The sequence below is a fragment of the Staurois parvus genome, unplaced genomic scaffold (assembly GCF_062004578.1).
Source record: "Staurois parvus isolate SC_StPar_1 unplaced genomic scaffold, SC_StPar_1.0 ptg002452l, whole genome shotgun sequence".
Lineage (NCBI taxonomy): Eukaryota > Metazoa > Chordata > Amphibia > Anura > Ranidae > Staurois > Staurois parvus.
This window is the reverse complement of record NW_028320248.1, coordinates 1-22,266: the sequence shown is the minus strand read 5'-3', so window position 1 is coordinate 22,266 and position 22,266 is coordinate 1. Positions and strand designations below refer to the sequence as shown.

At 44.7% G+C, this 22,266-nt stretch overlaps 1 protein-coding gene across 1 annotated transcript in view; it reads right to left on the bottom strand.

The window, feature by feature from the left end:
* The window catches only part of LOC149430862 (echinoderm microtubule-associated protein-like 5), a gene marked incomplete at its 5' end in the record, with an annotated part of 106,530 nt that extends 84,268 nt beyond the window's left edge, over positions 1 to 22,262 (bottom strand). Inside the window, 3 exons of the mRNA XM_089665982.1 lie at positions 1,914 to 2,007; positions 19,240 to 19,345; positions 22,110 to 22,262. Of these exons, the coding sequence (XP_089522108.1) occupies positions 1,914 to 2,007; positions 19,240 to 19,345; positions 22,110 to 22,262 (353 nt within the window). The remainder of the gene's footprint in view (positions 1 to 1,913; positions 2,008 to 19,239; positions 19,346 to 22,109) is intronic.
* Positions 22,263 to 22,266: the final 4 nt, after the last annotated feature.

Here is a 22,266-nt window from a genome sequence, read left to right as displayed (position 1 = left end):
GCTCTTCAGGCAACACCTGCTGGTACTCTTGTACCTCTGGTCCCTCGGCACCCTCTGTTCCACTTCCAGCGGGGTCAGTGACACAGGTGAGGCCGACCTCATTATTTCATTCTCCTATCAGGTACGTGAAAGGATCAAAGGGAACTATATGGTTGGTATTTTGAGACTAGGTAAGTGATGCAGCTGGGGGCCGAGTTGTGGATGCCTTTTTTAGGTATTCTTAGTCATTTGAATTTAATTTGTTGGATGATCAGAAGCCAATGCAGAGATAGACAGAGAGGGGTAGCAGAATCTGAATGGTTGGTAAGGTGGAGGAGTCTGGCAGAAGCATTCATGATGGACTGGAGGGGGGATAGCCTATGTAAAGGTCACCCAAAGAGGAGGGAGTTGCAAAATCTGAACGGTTGGTAAGGTGGAGGAGTCTGGCAGAAGCATTCATGATGGACTGGACTCGAGGCCAGAGATGACCAGGGAGTGTACTAGCAGCTCAGTGGTGTCATTGGTTAGGAAGGGGCGTATCTTGGAGAGGTTGCAGAGGTTGAGGCCACAAGCTTTGGGCAGTGATTGGATGTGGGTCCAGGGGTGTATTTACTACAAGGCATTTGCCTAGGGCAACATTTTTCAGGGGGGGGCAGCACTGCCCCTTGGAAGAAGGGACGGAAGAAGGGACACACGTGGCATGGGGACCTGGTGGGTTCTAAGAGATGCTGTGATTTTCATGACGGTGTATGCACAGCCCCGACTCTTGTTCCCGGGGATGTTCGGAGCTGAGAAGATGTGTGTCTCTCTCTCTCTCTTGCCATGGGGGATGGTGGCTGGTGTATGAGGGGCAGTGGTAGTGGAAGGCAAGGGTGCTCTCGGTCAATGTCATGCTCTTTCTGCAGAGGGGAGGGGGGTGCACTGATTTTTGTGTTGCCTAGGGCAGCACAAAACCTAAATACACCATTGTGTGGGCCTTAAAGGAGAGTTCGGAGTCCAGGATTACACCTAGAATCCTGGCATGGGTGGACAGTTTGATAGTTGCACCATCGATCTTGACAGAGAAGTCAGTGGAAGGGGAAATATTATTGTTGTGAGCTGAGGGGTAGAGAGAGATTTGGGAGTCGTATCCGTAATTATAATAAAGATTTACCAGTATTTCCATGCCCTGCCCCTGTAATTGGCCCATTCCTATCTTGTATGACAAGGTAAAGGGACAAGAGTTATTTCAGGTACTTATATAGCGCCGTCAATGTACACAGCGCTTTACATATATATTGTACATTCACATCAGTCCCTAACCCTCAAGGGGTGTACAATCTAAGGTCCCTAACTCACCTTCATACATACACATACTAGGGCCAATTTAGACAGGAGCCAATTCACCTACCAGCATGTCTTTGGAGTGTGGGAGGAAACCAAAGTACCTGGAGGAAACCCACGCAGGCACAGGGAGAACATTTAAACTCCAGGCAGGTGGTGCCGTGGTTGGGATTCGAACACATGACCCGAGTACTGCCAGGTGGAAGTGCTAACCACTTAGCCACTGTGCTGCTTGTTGAAATGACTTGCTTTGTATTGTACAAACTTTGGCACTCCTGGTATCTCCTTTATTGTGAACTAAAGCCTCAGAGAAGTAAAATAACAGAACACTAATTGAATGCAAAGACTTGGTACAACATTTCACCCAGCACTAGGACTGAGCGCGGCACCGAGGCTCATCTACCAAGATTTCAGTAGCTGTGCCACCATAGGTTGTGCTCAATATCTTCACAGCAGGTGCAGGTAACAATCCACCATTAGATTGGCTCTTGTAATATGCAGCAGACTCAACTTATCTTTACACTTTATTTCATCTCGATATTAGTAAATATTCTGTTATTTAAATGAACAAAAAAATAAACACATTTTCCAAACATTTTCAGATTTGGTACCTAACAGATGATAACTTCTCTCCTTTCTTCCAGTCCCACAGGACAACGGTGTGATTGTCATCGATGCCGACCGAGGCCAGGCGCTTCCCATCCGCTACATAAGAGAGATAAAACTGCTATTGAGATGATATCACTATAATCCTGTAATATTGGGGGGGGGGGGGGTCACCAGTACACCAATCAGCAGCTGAGAGAGATCACTCCACATTTCTGTACACTGGTAAAGAGATTGGTTTTTGATAACCCATGTTTCTACTTATTATTGATCCTAATTAATCAAATAAAATTATTGGTAGAATTGGTGTTATTGTTATTGATAATAATACAGAATATATCAATTATAATTAACAATGATACAGAACATATTATAATTATTATTGATTAATAATCATAATATACTGTGTGTGTATATATATATATATATATATATATATATATACACACACACACACACACACATATATATATATATACATACATACCTACATACATATATACACACACAGTTGTGTTCAAAATAATAGCAGTCAGACATCACTAACCTGACCAATCACTGTTTTTGGTAGAAATGATATTTCTACATGGCAAATAATTTACTAACAGGTGTAGTAGAGTAATAGAAATCCAACAGACCCAACAGTCATGACATGCATGCTGCTGATTCTGTGTAATTGAATCACTAATTGAAAGGGGCGTGTTCAAAATAATAGCAGTGTGGAGTTCTATTAGTGAGGTCATTCATTCTTTGAAAACCAGGTGGCAATTATTGCCCTTATTTAAGGAAGGAAGGCAGCAAATGTTGTACATGCTGGTTACAGTGCATTTCTCTCTGAAATTCTGAGGAAATTGGGTCGTTCCAGACATTGTTCAGAAGAACAGCGTACCTTGATTAAAAAGTTGATTGGAGAGGGGAAAACATATAAAGAAGTGCAGAAAATGATCGGCTGCTCAGGTAAAATGATGGCAAATGCTTTAAAATGGCAACCAAAACCTGAAAGATGTGGAAGAAAGCGAAAAACTACCATTGGAATGGATAGAAGAATAGCCAAAATGGGGCGGACTCAGCCAACAATCAGCTCCAGGAAGATGAAAGAAGGTGTGACGTTCCCTGTGAGGACTGTTACAATTAGAAGACGCCTATGTGAAGCCAAGCTATCTGCAAGAAGCCCCCGCAAAGTCCCACTGTTGGAAAAAAGACGTACTGAAGAGGTTACAATTTGCCAAAGAGCACATTGACTGGCCTAAAGAGAAATGGCGCAACATTTTGTGGACTGATGAAAGTAAGATTGTTCTTTTTGGGTCTAGTGGGCGGAGACAGTTTGTCAGACGACCCCCAAACACTGAATTCAAGCCACAGTACACTGTGAAGACAGTGAAGCATGGTGGTGCAAGCATCATGATATGGGGATGTGTATCATACTACGGTGTTGGGCCTATTTATCGCATACCAGGGATCATGGATCAGTTTGAATCCATCAGAATACTTGAAGAGGTCATGCTGCCTTATGCTGAAGAGGAAATGCCCTTGAAATGGGTGTTCCAACAAGACAACGACCCCAAACACACCAGTAAACGTGCAACATCTTGGTTCCAGACCAACAAGATGGACGTTATGGAGTGGCCAGCCCAATCCCCGGATCTTAATCCAATAGAAAACTTGTGGGGTGACATCAAAAATGCCGTTTCTGAGGCAAAACCAAGAAATAGAGAAGAACTGTGGAATGTGGTCCAATCATCCTGGGCTGGAATACCTGATCACAGGGGCCAGAAGTTGGGTGACTCCATGCAACACAGATGTACAGCAGTTCTCAGAAACAGTGCGACTACAACCAAATATTCATGAAGTCATTCAAAGGAAAGCAAAATCTTCAAACATTTCTCAGTTTATATAGTGATGTTTGAGTTTGTAAAGAAGAATACAAACACTGCGATTTTTTTGAACCGTCTAATATTCACTTTTCTTCCATTTTTTTAGAGGAACAACACAAATTTGATGTATTTTTCTTTATGTTGTGATTTGGGATAGAATGTGTCGTGTTCCCAATGCATTTGTGTGGATGGAAATAAAAGCTATTAGAAGGATTTTCAGCTTTATTCACTTTTTTCAACACATTGCTATTATTTTGAACACAACTGTGTATGTATATATATATATATATATATATACACACACACACACACACACAAAATTACAATTGCGCAGTAAGCAGAGTGACCTGTCAGTATCAGATTTTGCTCTGTAGCTTTTCATATAAAGCTCAATGGGTTAATGTCATTTCAAATAAATTTTTAATCCTGCATCTGTAATTAAAATAATCCCTGGTGATCCTGCCATGAAGATTCTCGTTCAGGCACTTCCTGTTATGGGGTGACAACACCTTGTTCCTATCTTCTAATTGTGCCCCTGTGTTGTTACCTTGTCACACAGGCTTCCTATTATTTTATTTCAGGTACTTATACAGCGCCGTCAATTTACTCAGTGCATATATATATATTACATTCATATCAGTCCCTAATCCTCAAGGGGTGTACAATCTAAGGTCCCTAACATACATTCATACATACACATACTAGGGATAATTTAGACAGGAGCCAATTCACCTAACAGCATGTCTTTGGAGTGTGGGAGGAAACCGGAGTACCCGGAGGAAACCCACGCAGGCACAGGGAGAACATGCAAACTCCAGGCAGGTGCACCAACAGAGACCACAAGAGACCATTTCAACAAACATTGCGCAGGCATGGTCCTGTTTATATGTAGGACGCTGGGGTAAACCTTCGGATCGGGGGGTGTGGTGTGACATATTCCCCGCCATATAAATCTTTGGATCTGGAATTCTAACCTGACACTGAGCTACGCAATGGATGCTGGAGAGAAGCTCTGGGTTTGAGAGAAAGTAAGTTTACATGTTCTCTCACTCTTATTTCTGCTATTGTAAAAAATATAGAGAGGTGTAGATTGGCCCACAGGGGGAGCTCTCATTGGTTCAGTGCCATGACCCTGTTTCCTGCTTAACCATTAGAGGGAGCTCTCACTGGTTCAGTGCCACAACCCTGGTTCCTGCTTAGCCACTAGAGGGAGCTCTCACTGGTTCAGTGCCACAACCCTGCTTAGCCACTAGAGGGAGCTCTCACTGGTTCAGTGCCACAACCCTGCTTCCTGCTTAGCCACTAGAGGGAGCTCTCACTGGTTCAGTGCCACAACCCTGCTTCCTGCTTAGCCACTAGAGGCTAGAGGGAGCTCTCACTGGTTCAGTGCTACTACTCTGCTTCTTACTTAGACACTAGAGTAAGCTCTCGTTGGTTCAGTGCTATTACTTGGTTTCCCACTTAGGACTCATGTACACGGGATGTTTGGAAAACACTTCTGAACGATGGAAACTGACTGCTGGAAAACGTAGGTTAAAAAATGTCAGTTTAGCCGCGTTTGCATACCACGCTTAAAAGCGTTTTTTAAACATAACATCAGGAGACCTTCCAAAATGCCCAGAATGCACTGAAAAACAGTAAAAGATTAACTATTTCAGACATTTTGAGAGAAATAGAGAGAGCAGAAGCAGAGAGAGCAGTGTGTGTGGAGATGACCTGTCTTTTCTGGTTGTAGTCACTATGGATCCCATCATGAGCATAATGCGGTGCATTCTACCATTTTGTCCTTCACGCGAAACCTGGAACTGACTGCGCTGGTGTACCGGGTCCATTTAAATACATTGGAAAACGCTTTGCATGCATTTCTGATGATGAAAAACGGCTCTGGACAGCATCTGGATATGGAACAGTTAAAAAACGCTTCTAAACGCAAACGCTTATAAACGCAGTTAGCCGCGTTTACACACATTTAAATGCATTTACAAGCTTTTGATGTTTGAAACGACGGTAAAATCTACTTCTGAACGCAAGTTTGCTGCGTTCAAAAAAACAACTGTAAACGCACTTGCCTGTAAACGACGATGTGTGCATGGACACGTAGGAAAACATTAGGGAGAGTTCAGGGGCTGCTGAAAAAAAACGCTGAAAAGCTCCTAAACGTGAGTTTATCAGCTGCAGTGTACATGAGCCTTTAACCTTTTCACGCCGGGCGAACGCAAATGTGCGGCCTACCGGCATCTGGGCCTGAACGCCAAGCGGTTGCACATTTGCATTCTATTAAAAAAGGACATATGTGCCGAGAGTGCGCGCCCTGCACACATGTCCGGTACTCACAGAAAGGTCCAGATCTCCTCTTTCGATCGGGACCTTTCCGGATCATGTGACCGCCGTGACGACGCGTCACAGCGGTCACATGACCCTAAACCCCGCCTCCCGGCTTCTGAAATTCTTAAAGGGCCGGGAGGCACCGGCATGAAGGGGTTAAAAGCAACTGAGATACTGGCTGCACAGGGAGTGCATGGTTTTCAGTGGGTTGGCCAACTCTTATGCCTCATACACACTATAAGAAAATCGCACGAACATTTTCGTACGAGGACCGATCGTCCGATAATCGGATCGTTAGTACACAGCTTTCGAGAGCCGATCACGACAATTCGTACGACAATATCCAAAGGGACAAGCGCAAAAATTTTTCTCGTACGACACCAGATTGCACAGTTTTCGTTTACTCAGTACAATAGTCATCTGAAAATACAATACAAATACAACCAGGGGTGGACTGACAACTCATAGGGCCCCCGGGCAATAGGGGATCATGGGGCCCCTGTTTCCTTGCCCAAACTCAAAAAAGCCTATGAAAAAGGTACCAGGGGCATCTCATAGGGCCCCTTACTGACTCAGGGCCCTCGGGCAGCGCCCGAGTTTCCAAATGGTCAGTCCGCCCCTGAATACAACGCAATACATGACATCACTTTCGAATTTCTTTTCTTTCAAAGGAGAATTTTTGTATCTTTAGTAACCTTTTCCCTTTCGATGTGAGACTAGCAGGCGAAAAAAAACAACCGCTCGTTCATCCGATATTCTCATCGTGTGTAATAGACTTGCATTGTAATGAATACATATAGAGGACCCCATACACATATACAATTACAAATGATCAATGTGTGTTAATGCGAATGAACCTCGTTTCTTTATATGTAACTCAGGCTCATTTTTTATGTGTTTTCCTAAAAAAGAAACCTTTCAAAGACTCCACGTTCCCTTTTAGATGTGTAACATGAACGGTGTACAGATGCCGGCTTTGCCTCGAAACAAAATATTCTCCATAAAGGGAGCGCCTTCACTTATAATAAAACCAACAAAAGATTAAGTGGAATGGATGCAAATTGCTGCTCAGCCTAATGCGGTTCAGCGGAGTGAGACGCACAGCGCGACGTCCCTGGCATAGTAAGGAGGTCATGTTCTGCGGAGGGCAGCACCGCCTGCCCAGCTCTGCCTGTAAGTTGCATCCATCAAGAACCAATCTCCAGAATATTACCGCCAGCCGAGCCATTGATGGATCATTAGAAGTAATGAGAGGAGTGATATGGATCCGAGCCAAAGATGAAACCATTCTCTGCGATTGTGAAGACGTGAATTGATTGTAGTTGGAAAATGACCTATTTAGACGTTTCCTAGAATTTACTATTTAGATCTGATATTTGCAAAGTGCCTCGATCTCCATGTACAGAGCCACCGGCTTCTCATCTACAGGGGCTTCAGGCAGATAAAGGGTTTGGACTCCTCTCAATGACATGGTCTGTTTGAAGCCCCCATGACATTGTCAATGTAGAACCTTCCCCCCATGATATTGTCCACTTTGGCTCCCCCCCAATGACGTTGTCTCTTTAAACCCCCTATGACAATGTCTGTTTGTCTGCTTGTAGCCTCCCCCACACCACCATGAAAATGTCTGTTTGGACCTCTCATGACATTGTCTGTTTGGACCCCCCATGACAATGTCTGTCTGCTTGAACCTCTCCTCATGACAGAGACTGTTTGGACCGCCACGATATTCTCCATTTGGATCCTCCCATAACATTGTCTATTTGCAATGTCTGTCTGTTTGGACCCCTCATGAAATTGTCTGATCGGACTCCTCAGGACATTGTTTGTTTGGACCCCCCACATAACTTGTTTGAACCCTCCCATGACAATGTCTTTTTGTCTGCTTGGACCCCCTATAACAATGTCTGTTTGGACCCTCCCATGACATTGTCCATTTGGACCCCCCCATGACATTGTCTGTTTGCTTGGACCCTCACCCCTCTTGACTATGTTCGTCTGTTTGGACCCCCCCCCCATGATGTTGTCTGATTGGAGCCACCCCTTTCACCCATGACAATGTCCATCTGTTTGAACCCCCATGAAATTGTCTGCTTTGACTCCTCAGGGCATTGTCTGTTTGGACCACCTATAACACTGTCTGTTTGCACCCTCATGACATTGTTTGTTCGGTACCCCCAATGATATTGTTTGTCGGTTTGGACCCCCCATGACACTGTATGTTTGGACTCCCCATGACATAGTCTGCTTGTTCCTCCCATGGCATTTACGAATGCCTCTCAAGATGCATGGTCCTCCTGCTAGGCTCTGCTCACGTCTCTGAACTCAACATGTATGTAGTGCAAGGGCCTGCCCAACTAGATACAGATTGATTGGACAGATTAGATAGGTCCTTATTATACAACGTTCTGGAAGATCCAATGTGCTACCCAATTCAAAGTGCCACACCACAGATTAATAGTCCAGATACAACTTTATTCAAGTAGAGTAGGGGTCTCCAAACATTCAAAACAAAGTGCCAGTTTACTGTCCTTCAGCCTTTAGGGGGGATGGACTGTGGCCAGTTTGGAGTAGAAAATGTCCTGGTGTCAGTGGGAGTAAACAATGCCCCATCATTGATGTCAGTGGGAGAAATAGTGCCCCATCATTGGTGCCAGTGGGAGCTATAGTGCCCCATCATTGATGTCAGTGGTAGGAATAGTGCCCCATCATTGGTGTCAGTGGAAGGAATAGTGCCCCATCATTGGTGCCAGTGGGAGGAATAGTGCCCCATCATTGGTGTCAGTGGGAGGAATAGTGCCCCATCATTGGTGTCAAGGGGAGCAATAGTGCCCCATCATTGGTGTCAGTGGCAGAAATAGTGCCCCATCATTGGTGCCAGTGGGAGCTATAGTGCCTCATCATTGGTGCCATTGGGAGCTATAGTGCCCCATCATTGATGTCAGTGGAAGGAATAGTGCCCCATCATTGGTGTCAGTGGGAGGAATAGTGCCCCATCATTGGTGTCAGTGGGAGGAATAGTGCCCCATCATTGGTGTCAGTGGGAGGAATAGTTCCCCATCATTGGTGTCAGTGGGAGGAATAGTGCCCCATCATTGGTGTCAGTGGCAGCAATAGTGCCCCATCATTAGTGTCAGTGGGAGGAATAGTGCCCCATCATTGGTGTCAGTGGGAGGAACAGAGCTCCACTGTTTGTGTCAGTGGCAGGAACTATGCCCCACTGTTGCTTCAATTGGGAGAATAATGCCCCAAGGGCCAGATAAAGGGCATGTCCAGCCTCGCAGGTCGCAGTTTGGAGACCACTGCAGTAGAGGGTCAGATAAAGGGTCAAAAAGAGCAAGATAACATATTTCTGGGGTTCAAAATGGCTCACTTTGTCAGGGCTGAAAAGACATAAGAAAAATAAAAAACATATGGTGCTCACTGTAAATTTCTGGATTTCCTATAACTGGTCACCAAGACACACAGCGACACTATATCTCTCCAGCCGGAAAAGAGGCGATAAAAACCTGACATAGGTTCTAACACTTCCCCACTCAATGCAAAATAAAAATAAAATAAAATTGAGCTTTAGATGCACTTTACCTGGACGCTCCCAATGCACTGATGTGAATGGGCCACCCTAACACCATCCAGAGTTTGCTGTGGCCTGGCACACATACGCCCTCAGGGGTATTAATTAAAGCAAATCCAAACCCAAAAATGTCATATTGCAGCTTACCAATCCTTAGATGTAGACTTTCCCCCCCATTATTTTCTCCTGTGTTTGTGGGGGAGCTACATAGCCACCATTGGCTAGCAGAACCCTGAAGAGGGTAAATTAAATGGATTAGAAGATTTAGATGGCTTTTACATAGGTGGCTAACAAATGAAAGCCTTCAGCTTTCAAAATGACATCACATGTGACGAAATGCGTAGGGGAGGAGCCACGCATACACGCTACCACGCATGTGCAACCGGCCATCATGGATGTTGGAATGACCTGTTCTTATGTTTGTACATGCTGAATTGTGCCTTTCACCATGTGAGTGCAATCTTTACTCAATAAACGTTATATTCTTTATGGTTTTACACTATGTGGATACATATTTTATTGCATGTATTGCACTACGTGTTCTTGGTCCAATAACTTACTTGGGAATGATTGGATCTTTTGGAAGATCATTTGTCATTTCCTTGGGTGTATCATATATTTCCCTTGATGTTACCAATGACATCCCACAAAGCACAGACTGACCACTCTTTGTAGGGGGTCCCATGCCTTCTGGTAAGCCTTGCATGTGAGTGGATGGTGTCACATTGGATGTCTTTGGAAGTCTTTAGATCTCACCACGGTTTTGGGACTGCTCTCTATTCTGATTCCACCATATAAATATATCATCTATGGACACTTTGTGATTAAGTTTTATTAATGTTCACACAATATTATCACCATGAGTAATTAATTGTTTGATATATCTGAGCGGTGCACTTTATTTGATTACAATTTTTAATAATACACAGAGATAACCAGCGTAAATACAAAATGCAGTTTTTAAAAATAACGATTTCATTTATTAAGGGAAAAAAGTTGCCCAAACCTGCCTGGCCCAATGTGCAGAAGTGGTTGCCCCCCAAACCTAATAACTGGTTGTGCCACCCTTGGCGGCAACAACTGCAATCTTTGCAATAACTGGCAATGAGTCTTTCACATCACTGTGGAGAGATTTTGTCCCACACTTCTTTGCAGCATTGTTTTAATTCAGCCACATTGGAGAGTTTTCCAGCATGAACGGCCTGTCTCAGGTCATGCCACACCTATGGCTAGGCAACTGCAAAACCTTCATTTTGGGTTTTTTTTTGAGCCATTCAGAGGTGGACTTGCTGGTATGTTTTGGATCATTGTCGTGCTGCATGCAGTTGGGTTTAAGTGTGCTTGGGTTTGAGCTCAGGAACTGATAGCTGGATATTCTCCTTCAGGATTTTCTGGTAGAGCACAGAATTCATGGTTCCATGAATTATGGCAAGTCATCCAGGTCCTGAAGCTGCAACACAGCCCCAGACCATCACACTACCACCACCAGGTGTGACTGTTAACTACTTGCCAACCGCAGATAGTTGAATGACGGCTACACTGCGGCCGGTCAGTTCTGGGTGGGCGTCATATGACGTCCTCCCAGAACGCGCTCTCCTGCGCGCACCCGGCGATCTCCGTGATGTGGTAAAAGGCCAATCACAGCTGCCTTTTACCACGTGATCAGCCGTGTCCAATGACACGCTGATCACCGAGAAATGCAATTGCCCGTTCTCGGCTGCACTTTCCTCACGCTGTCAGATCGTGAGGAAAGTACTGCCGAGAACTGCCGGCAGTTGTTAGAGCGGGGATCGGCACCGATCATCAGGGCACTGATGATCAGTGCCCTGATGATCAGTGCCCAGCAGTGCCACCCGCAAGTTCCGCCCACCTGTGCCCAGCAGTGCACCCACCTGTGCCACCTAGAAGTGTCACACACCTGTGCCCAGAAGTGCCACCTACCTGTGCCCACCCACCTGTGCCCACCAGTGTCACCCACCTGTGCCCACCCACCTGTGCCACCCACCTGTGCCCACTGGTGCCACCCACCAGTGCCCATCAGTGCAGCCCAGCAGTGCTGCCAGGCAGTGCCACCAGTCAGTGCCCAGCGGTTGTGCCAGCCAGTGCCCACCAGTGCCACCAGTCAGTGCCCAGCAGTGATGCCAGTCAGTGCCACCTATCAGTGCTGTCTATCAGTACCCATCAGTGTCGCCTATCAGTGCCGCCTATCCGTGACACCTCATTAGTGCTGCCTATCAGTGCCGCCTATCCGTGACACCTCATTAGTGCTGCCTATCAGTGCCGCCTATCCGTGACACCTCATTAGTGCTGCCTATCAGTGCCGCCTATCCGTGACACCTCATTAGTGCTGGCTATCAGTGCCGCCTATTAGTTTTCATCAGTGCTGCCTCATCAACGCACATCAGTGAAGGAGAAAAATCATCTGTTTGAAAAATTTTATAATAGAAACATAGAAACTTTTTTTAAAAAATTTTTTGCACTTTTTTTGTTTATAGCGCAAAAAGTAAAGCGCCCAGTGGCGATTAAATACCACCAAAAGAAAGCTCTATTTCTTAGAAAAAAAATGATAAAAATTTTATATGGGTACAATCATGACCGCGCAATTGTCAATCAAAGTGCGACAGTGCTGACAGCTGAAAATTGGCCTGGTAAAGAAGGGGGTATAAGTGCCCGGTAGGCAAGTGGTTAAGATGATACTCTTTTTATGAAATGCTGTGTAACGGGACGCACACCTTCCAAAAAGTTCAACTTTTGTCTCATTAGTCCACAGAATATTTGCCAAAAAGTCTTGGGGATAATCAAGATGTTTTTGGCAAATGTGAGACAAGCTCTTATGTTCTTTTTGGTCAGCAGTGGCTTTCGCCTTGGAACTCTCCCATGGAGGCCATTTTTGCCCAGTCTCTTTCTTATTGTTGAATCATGAACACTGACCTTAACTGAGGCAAGTGAGGCCTGCAGTTCTTTAGATGTTGTTCTGGGTTCTTTTATGACCTCCTGGATGAGTCGTGCTCTTGGGAGTAATGTTTGTAGGCCAGCCACTCCTGGGAAGGTTCACCACTGTTTCAAGTTTTCTCCATTTGTGGATAATGGCTCTCACGGTGGTTTGCTGGAGTCCCGAAGCCTTAGAAATGGCTTTGTAACCCTTTCCAGACTGATACATGTCAATTACTTTGTTTCTCATCTGTTCTTGAATTTCTTTAGATCATGGCATGATGTGTTGCTCTTTAAGATCTTTTAGCATGCTTCACTTTGTCCGACAGCTTCTATTTAAGTGATCTCTTGATTCAACTGGTCTGGCAGTAATTAGGTCATGGTGTGACAAGTGAGATTTAACTAAGCTTTCCAGAAAAGCTTTTTAACCTTAATAAATTAAATCATTTAAAAACTGCATTTTGTATTTACTCGGGTTATCTTTGTGTTATATATCAAACGAACATGCAGCGCTAATATAATTCAATGATACATTGATAGAAATGCATATAATCATACGGTGCATATAGCTGAAAAAATGGTATTATAAACACCACTTAATAGTAAAAATGGATCTAAAAATATCTAAACGTCCAGGAATTGTGCTAATGGTGAATAAATATCTCCAACAAGAGTGTTCTTGTGGTGCATAGTGCAAAGTTTCAAGGTAAGATGGTGAGAAAATTAGTGACTTCTGTGACCATGTTCATCCCACAGAGATGAGTGTAGATTGCACTAACCAGAAAGCGCAATGGTAATGCGCATTTGAGTGTTAACCAACTCCTGGTCCTCCGCCTATTGGAACTGGATGACAGCGAGGGTCGTCTGGCCTGCGTCAGCTGGGCAAGTATCGCAACCTCAGGGTCTCCAGGTACCAGGGGATATGTAATCGTCTCACCAGCAGGGGGAGTTTAACCATTCATGATGTGGCCACCAGATCATCCTAATAAGCCATTCATTAGATGTGGTGGCTGTATCAGTTTTCTTTTCTTTGGCTTTTTTTCCAGTCTGTTTTCACCTGGTGATCTGGCCAGTAACACACCTCCTTCATGCACAGCTCTCTCATGAACATGGTCACAGAAGTCACTCATTTTCTCACCATCTTACCTTGAAACTTTGCACTATGCACCGCAAGAACACTCTTGTTGGAGATATTTATTCACCATTAGCACAATTCCGGGACGTTTAGATATTTTTAGATCCATTTTTACTATTAAGTGGTGTTTACAATACCATCTTTTCAGTTATATGCACCGTATGATTATATGCATTTCTATCAATGTATCATTGAATTATATTAGCACTGCATGTTCGTTTGATATATTTACTTTGGAGGCTCCTGGTGTTCGCCTTTCATGCTAGTCGCTTTTTGGTCTTTATCCAGCGCTCGTATCTTTTCTGTTTTTATCTTTGTGTTATGTTAAAATTTGTTTGATGATCTGAATTAGTGTGTTGAAATTTTTGCTGAAATTCTGGTTATGGGTCATAGGAAATGCGCAATGGACCCCAGCAGGGTTGCAGTCAGGGGCAAAAGAATGGGCCAGGACCACAGAGGTCCCTGTGCAATACACAACCTGAAAGTAGTCTACCTTGGTTTTCTAGGAGAGGCATGAGCATCCGTGCACATAGATGCCCAGGGCTGAAGCAGGTTACTTTAATAAGAAAATTGCTGCAAATCACTTTAATTTTGGCACAACAAATGCTGCATCAATAAAATCCTAATTTCATCTGTTTCTCCCTCTTCATACATCAGCCTGCATCTTTGATTCTCCCATTCTGCTCTGTCCTCAGAAGTGGCCAGAGCTTCCATAGTGTACACCACAGGGGAGAAGTTGTTGGCCATCTTGAATTATAATTTAATAGACGAGCTTGTAAATGTTCAGTTATATTTGTGGACAGGGAAGCCTGAGGCAATAATAATAAAACAATCAATACTCCTTAATAACATAAACCCAGAGACCACAGGAAATGTGCTTCACTAAACCAAGAAAATATTCCTACTGCAGGTTGTAATGAAACAACTGCATTTAAAGGGCCAGTCCACCCAAAATTGATATTTTAGTTAAAGATAGAACCTGGTGGGCAGAGTCAGCTCCTGATTTCTTAAATGCCTTGGATGTTCCATCGATAAGATCTCCCGGCCAGAATTCCTGGCTTTTATACTGTCCATCTGGGAGCTTTGGAGCTCCTGTCCACCTTTTGTAGGAACCAAATCCTTTTGTTATGTTCTTCATTTTATAAAATAAATAAAAATCCAGCAGGGCCCCTGACCACAATAATCCATCCTTATACCTACAGACAGTAAAAGTGAATTAAGTCACTTGATCATCAGGAGGCCTGCCCACTAAACCAGGAAGAGCCGGCGGGTCTCTCGATGACGTCAGAACATGGCGACGTGCGACAGTGCTGTGTCTATGCGTGAGAGGATCTCGGCAGGGTAATCCAATAGTCCCACACCCTCTTCCTTTCCTGAATGGAACGCTATTCCTCCTGGGATATGGGACGTGCATATCCCGGGAGGCACAGCAGGCAGTGTGTATGTCATTCGCCTAAGGTGAATGATGCGCATAGGTTGGCTGGGATGGAGATTTTTGCTTAAAAAAAAGTCATAAAGAAAAAAAAACCCCAGCATGGTACGTATAGGTGATGGAAGGAGGGGTAGAGTGGTGGCAAGTAGTGGAATAGGTCCGCTTCATGAACAAATGACACCAGAGTGCATCTGCTAGACGACACGCAATGTCGTCTGCTATGCCGATGACACGCAAATCTATCTCTCGACCCCTCACCCCCTCAGTCTCCGCACGAATCACAAGCCTACTGAACGACATATCAGATTGGATGTCACTCCACTTCCTTAAACTGAACCTCTCCAAAACCGAGCTCCTAGTCTTCCTCAAAGCCCGCACACCACCCCCTACTGACTTCTCCATCACGTCTGTCAGGAATGGACTCACCACTGGTGGTGCTGTGGCTCACTTGCTCTGTGGGCTGCAGTACCAGCTCCTACCAGAGGTTGCTTTCAGCAGCCAGGGTCTCACTCCTGCAATCAAGCCATCACTTGAGGCTGATTGCAGGAGGTCTATTTAAGCAGGACCAGGCCTGCAATCAGTCCCTTGGTGTTTGTTCCCATGAGCCCCTGTACCTGGTCCTGTAGTCTGCCTGCCTGCCTGTTTCCTCTGCTTGATTCTGATCGAACTCTGCCTGCACCGACCCCGGCTATTCCTGACCTTTCTCCTGCATGCTCCTTTTGTACCTTGTCTGCCCGATTGTTCCTGACCCGGCCTGCCTGACCACTCCACCTCCCCAGCCTGACTACGCCTGTCTGTGTTCTTGAACATACTGACATTAGTTGGAGGTTTGGTTTTGTTTTATACTGTGCGTTTGTATACTCGTGTAGTTCTTAATAAATTATATTATTATTTCATTTCTGAAGCCTGCGTTTGCCTGTGTCAGTCCACACATTTCTGGTCATACCTGGATCCCTAGCAACGTCCAACAATGCCACCATCAGGCCCGCCCCGCAGGCCAGAGTACTTGGTGTCATTCTTGACTCCAATCTATCCTTCCAGCCCCAAGTCCAATCATTAACAAACTCATGCAGACTCCACCTCCACAACATCTCCAAAATCCGCACGTTCCTAACCCCAGAAACCACTAAAGCAGCTCATCCACTCCCTCATCATATCACGACTCGACTACTGCAACTCCCTCCTCACTGGCCTGCCTCGCCGCTGGCTATCCCCGCTTCAGTCCATCCTGAATACGGCAGCCAGACTCATCTACCTTACCAACTGCTCCGTTTCTGCCAATCCCTTCACTGGCTTTCGATTGCCCAATGGATCAAATTCAAAATCCTAACACTGACGTACAAAGCTGTCCATCATACTGCCCCAAACTACAGTGGGGATCGAAAGTTTGGGCACCCCAGCTAAAAATTTGTATTAATGTGCATAAAGAAGCCAAGGAAAGATGGAAAAATCTCCAAAAGGCATCAAATTACAGATTAGACATTCTTATAATATGTCAACAAAAGTTAGATTTTATTTCCATCATTTACACTTTCAAAATAACAGAAAACAAAAAAATGGCGTCTGCAAAAGTTTGGGCACCCTGCAGAGTTAATATCTTGAACTGCCCCCTTTGCCAAGCTGAGACCTGCCAGTGTCATGGATTGTTCTCAATCATCGTCTGGGAAGACCAGGTGATGTCAATCTCAAAGGTTTTAAATGCCCAGACTCATCTGACCTTGCCCCAACAATCAGCACCATGGGTTCTTCTAAGCAGTTGTCTAGAAAACTGAAACTGAAAATAGTTGACGCTCACAAAGCTGGAGAAGGCTATAAGAAGATAGCAAAGCGTTTTCAGATGTCAATATCCTCTGTTCGGAATGTAATTAAGAAATGGCAGTCATCAGGAACAGTGGAAGTTAAAGCAAGATCTGGAAGACCAAGAAAAATATCAGACCGAACAGCTCGCAGGATTGTGAGAAAAACAACTCAAAACCCACTTTTGACTGCACGATCCCTCCTGAAAGATCTGGCAGACACTGGAGTTGTGGTACACTATTCCACTATAAAGAGATACTTGTACAAATATGGTCTTCATGGAAGAGTCATCAGAAGAAAACCTCTTCTACGTCCTCACCACAAAAATTATCGTTTGAACTTTGCAAATGAACATATAGACAAGCCTGATGCATTTTGGAAACAAGTTCTGTGGACCGATGAGGTTAAAATTGAACTTTTTGGCCGGAATGAGCAAAGGTACGTTTGGAGAAGAAGGGGCACAGAATTGAATGAAAAGGACCTCTGTCCAACTGTTAAGCATGGGGTTGGATCAATCATGCTTTGGGGTTGTGTTGCAGCCAGTGGCACAGGGAACATCTCACGAGTAGAAGGAAAAATGGATTCAATAAAACTTCAGCAAATTTTGGATGGTAACTTGATGCCATCTGTGAAAAAGCTGAAGTTAAAGAGAGGATGGCTTCTACAAATGGATAATGATCCTAAACACACCTCGAAATCCACGGGGGATTACATCAAGAGGCGTAAACTGAAGGTTTTGCCATGGCCTTCACAATCTCCTGACCTCAACATAATTGAAAATCTATGGATAGACCTTAAAAGAGCAGTGCGTGACAGACAGCCCAGAAATCTCAGAGAACTGGAAGACGTTTGTAAGGAAGAATGGGCAAAGATACCTCAAACAAGAATTGAAAGACTCTTGGCTGGCTACAAAAAGCGTTTACAAGCTGTGATACTTGCCAAAGGGGGCAGTACAAGATATTAACTCTGCAGGGTGCCCAAACTTTTGCAGACGCCATTTTTTTGTTTTCTGTTATTTTGAAAGTGTAAATGATGGAAATAAAATCTAACTTTTGTTGACATATTATAAGAATGTCTAATCTGTAATTTGATGCCTTTTGGAGATTTTTCCATCTTTCCTTGGCTTCTTTATGCACATTAATACAAATTTTTAGCTGGGGTGCCCAAACTTTCGATCCCCACTGTACATCACCGACCTAATATCCAAGTACCACCCAACACGCACACTCCGCTCCTCACAAGACCTCCATCTCTCTAGTTTCCTAGTCTCCTCCTCCCATGCCCACCTCCAGGAATTCTCCAGGGCATCACCCATACTCTGGAACTCCCTACCCCAATCCATCAGACTATCACCTGCTGTCCTCTCCTTTAGGCGCACCCTGAAAACCCATCTCTTCAGGGAAGCCTACCCCACCCCCCGCTAATTCCCGACCTCCTCCACTCTTCCTACCACTCCATCCCCCACAGCTATTTTCTCCTGTACCACTATCCCCTCCCTCCTAGATTGTAAGCTCCAAGGAGCAGGGCCCTCGATCCCCTCATGTATCGCATTGTATTGTCATTGTACTGTCTCATGTTCTGTCTCCCATTGTAATGTACAGCACTGAGCAAACTGTTGGCGCTTTATAAAAACTATATAATAATAATAATAATATAGCAGATTTTCACATGCCATAGAACGCGTGCCATATTCCCACTTTGCCTAAAGCCGGCCATAGATGGTTCAAATCTCAAACTGTTCAGCAGGAGCCGGCCAAGATTTGAATCATCTATGGGCAGGCTGATTGTACCCAAACCAATCGTATGACTTGGGTACAACCAGCCTGTCAGATTTTGCATGCGATTATTGCCAGCAACTATAGATGCTAGAAATAATCCCTGTGTTCTCCAGATGGGAGGTCATGGGGATGGTTAACCCCATGACCTCCCATCTGGAGAACACAATAAGGCCGCGGGAGTGATTTCCCCATCAACACTAACGGTGCTGATGGTGGAATCGAGCAATGCAATTTTCTTTCCTAAAGCCTGTGAACGCAGGAAGAAAAAAAAAAAAAATCGCATCAAGCATGGCCTGCCTTAGTGTGAATGGGCCCTACAATGGACAACAGTGATAATAAATAACAACAGTTCACAATGGAAGGCAAATCACTTTTACAATGCTAATAATAAAAAGTTAATACACAGCAATTGCTACAAATGTTACAAGTGTTAGTAGTTCTAGCAGGAGCAGATATACAATAGGAGGAGGAGAGAGAGGACGAACCTGAGAAATCCACAGCACACACCCCATATTGGTGATGGCCCTTCAGCACAGAGAGCGGCCGGATGGTCTCACAGTCCCAAATGTGCACCGTGCTGTCTCTGCCCACCTAGAAGACACATGGAGGTCAATGACAGAAGTAAAAAAGGGATTTTTTTTAAATTCATGTCCGGACACTTTCCCCCCCTTCCAGTCCGGACACTTTCACCCCCTTCCAGTCCGGACACTTTCACCCCCCTTCCTGTCCAGGCCAATTTTCAGCTTTCAGCACTATCACAGTTTGAATGACAATTGCACGGTCATGCAACACTGTACCCATATGAATTTTGTAGCATTTTTTGGAGCCGGATAAAGCTTTATTTTGGTGGTATTTATTCACCACTGTGATTTTAATTTTTTTTGCTATATAAATGAAAAGTCCAAAAATTTGGGGAAAAAAGTGTTTTTCTTATAAAATTTTGCAAATAAATAGTATTTCATCAAAAAATTTCGCCAAAATGTATTCAGTTATCTTTTTAGTAAAAAAAATAAAAAAAATAACCCAAATTAGTTTATAACCAAAAATTATAATTTTTTAAACAAATGTTTTACATTTTTATACTATTATGTTTTTTTTTCCATACTGTCACCCTAGCAGTACAGTGTCACTATGGTGACACTGTACTACTTGTGGGGGATGATGAAGATTTATTTTTTTTTTTTCTTTAAACACCGATTGCTTTTACACCCATAAAGGCTGTAAAAGCAATCATTTCTCCTTCTCTCTGGCTGCATTCCTGCAGCCATTGAGAACTACTGTGTGAGCTGTGATTGGTCACAGCTTGTCACATGGTACAAGACTGTTGTGAATAGCCCTGTACTATGTGATCTCTGTGATCATTCACAGATTTCACAAGTAGTAAGCAATGATGTCAAAAGTGACATTTTGCTTAATACTCTGCATGTGATCATTGATTGGCCAATCAGTGATCACATGACCGGGACCTCGCACAGAGGTCCCGTACAAACGATCAGTGTTCCACAGCGGGCACCGGATCGCAGAACTGCGCGCTCCCAGGGAGTGTTCACAATCCACAATGGCGGGCGCCGTTTATATAGAGCAGCTGGACGGCAAGTGGTTAAGCAAGAGACTGCGCTGGACTGATTTAACAGCCATTGGTAATTATTAGGTGGTTCCATGGGTGCGTGGTGGTGCTCATCTCCCTTTGCAGGTTTGGGCTGCTGCCTCCTGGTATGACAGAAACTTTGCTTCAGCCAACGTGTTTCGGGGTGACACCCCTTTGCTGAAATCTTAAATCCCTCCCACCAATTCCCTCACTTTTACCACCTCTAGTTTGTTAGATTTGGATAGTTTGGGGGAGGGTCAGAACCTTCACCAGCTTTTTATTTCTATGTTCCTTGTTTAGAGATTTGAAGTGCAGTATATCCAGAAGAACCCTAATGATGATGGTTAGAAACACTTACAGACTTGCAGTTAAAAACAGGCTCAGTAATATCGTCAGGGTGCGGAGGCTCGATCCACCATGCGAGAACCCAGCAGCTGCAGTGGGAGCTGAGGATAAGATGTCCAAGATGGCCGCCACAAGTTCCGGGATCGCTGGAACGCACCAGTCTTGAGAAAGGAGCATAACCGGTCTTGAAGAAGGAGCTCTGCGCAAGCTCCGAAACGATTCCCCGTTCAACACCCGTCCCTAACCTACGTCACTTCGGGTTGTGGTCTCCTGGACAGAGATCCAGGAACTTGCGGTGGCCATCTTGGACTGTATATAGAAAACAAAGAGAGGGCGCGCAGGCCTAGTGCGCTACCTTAAAAAATGGGATTTAATAATAAATAGTAAAATACTCACAAAGAAATGTAAAATCAAAATAAAATGGAAAGAATGTCGTAAGGGATGCAGAGTGGTTCAGGAACCCCTGAAGGTGGTCTGGTGGGGGACAGGGAGCCTCTGGATAGCTGGTGGCTGACACGTTTCGAGGTTGTACCTCTTTCTCAGAGCCAGTGTGTCCATCTTGGACATCTTATCCTCAGCTCCCCCTGCAGCTGCTGGCCAGCACAGCGGGTTCTCGCATGGTGGATTCAGCCTCCGCACCCTGACGATATTACTGAGCCTTTTGTTAACTGCAAGTCTGTAAGTGTTTCTAACCATCATCATTAAAGTTCTTCTGAATATACTGCACTTAGAAACGCCCTCCTGTTCTATCCTCTTCCATATACAAAGTTTGCTTCAACTCCTAAAAGTGTTGCCCGGTGCCTGTTATCCAGTTTCTCCTCCATCCCTGGCTGACATCTACTGCCCACAGCCTCCTCCATTGATGCGCCCTATACACAACCTCTTGTTTAGAGATTCCCCTCATTTCCTGCCCTGGAGATACTCAGTGTGTCAAGGTGTGATCGGTGGTCACTGAGACAGGAAGTGAGATCATCTCACCCAAAGGGACACACACAGCAACAAAACCTGACAAAGGCAATGACCCTTCATCGTGTGAATGACAAACCTTTTATAACTCTGGAAGTGAAATTACAACTAGATACATTTATGTATGGAGAGAACATTCAAGGCGGTGGGACCAAGGAGCAGTTGTGTGTCTGCAGACCCTCCATGGCATCTCACAGCCAAGTCTGGCCATGCACTGTAACTGGATAAAGACAATGTACTCTGTGGTGATAAGCGAGTCACACAGAGGGCAGCACTGAGCCCCTCATTCTGTGTGAAGGTCCCCCCTCCAAAAAATAACCGCCGTTTCATTATCAAATCCATATACCCCGTATAATACTCCCTTCCCGGATATATACACCGATTACGTATTGCGTATTCACCCTCTCATGAGGTCTCCTCATTACGTTCCGGCGTGGCGAAGACCCGTGGACTCACCTGGCCAGTGGCTACATAATCCTTCAGTGGGTGGATGGCGAGGCATAGGATGTCATCAGTGTGCCCGAGATAGAACCTCTGGGTGTTCTGCTGGCGGTTGTAGACCACGCCCACTGCCGCTACGTGGTAAACAATTTCACCCGTCTGGGTATAAAAG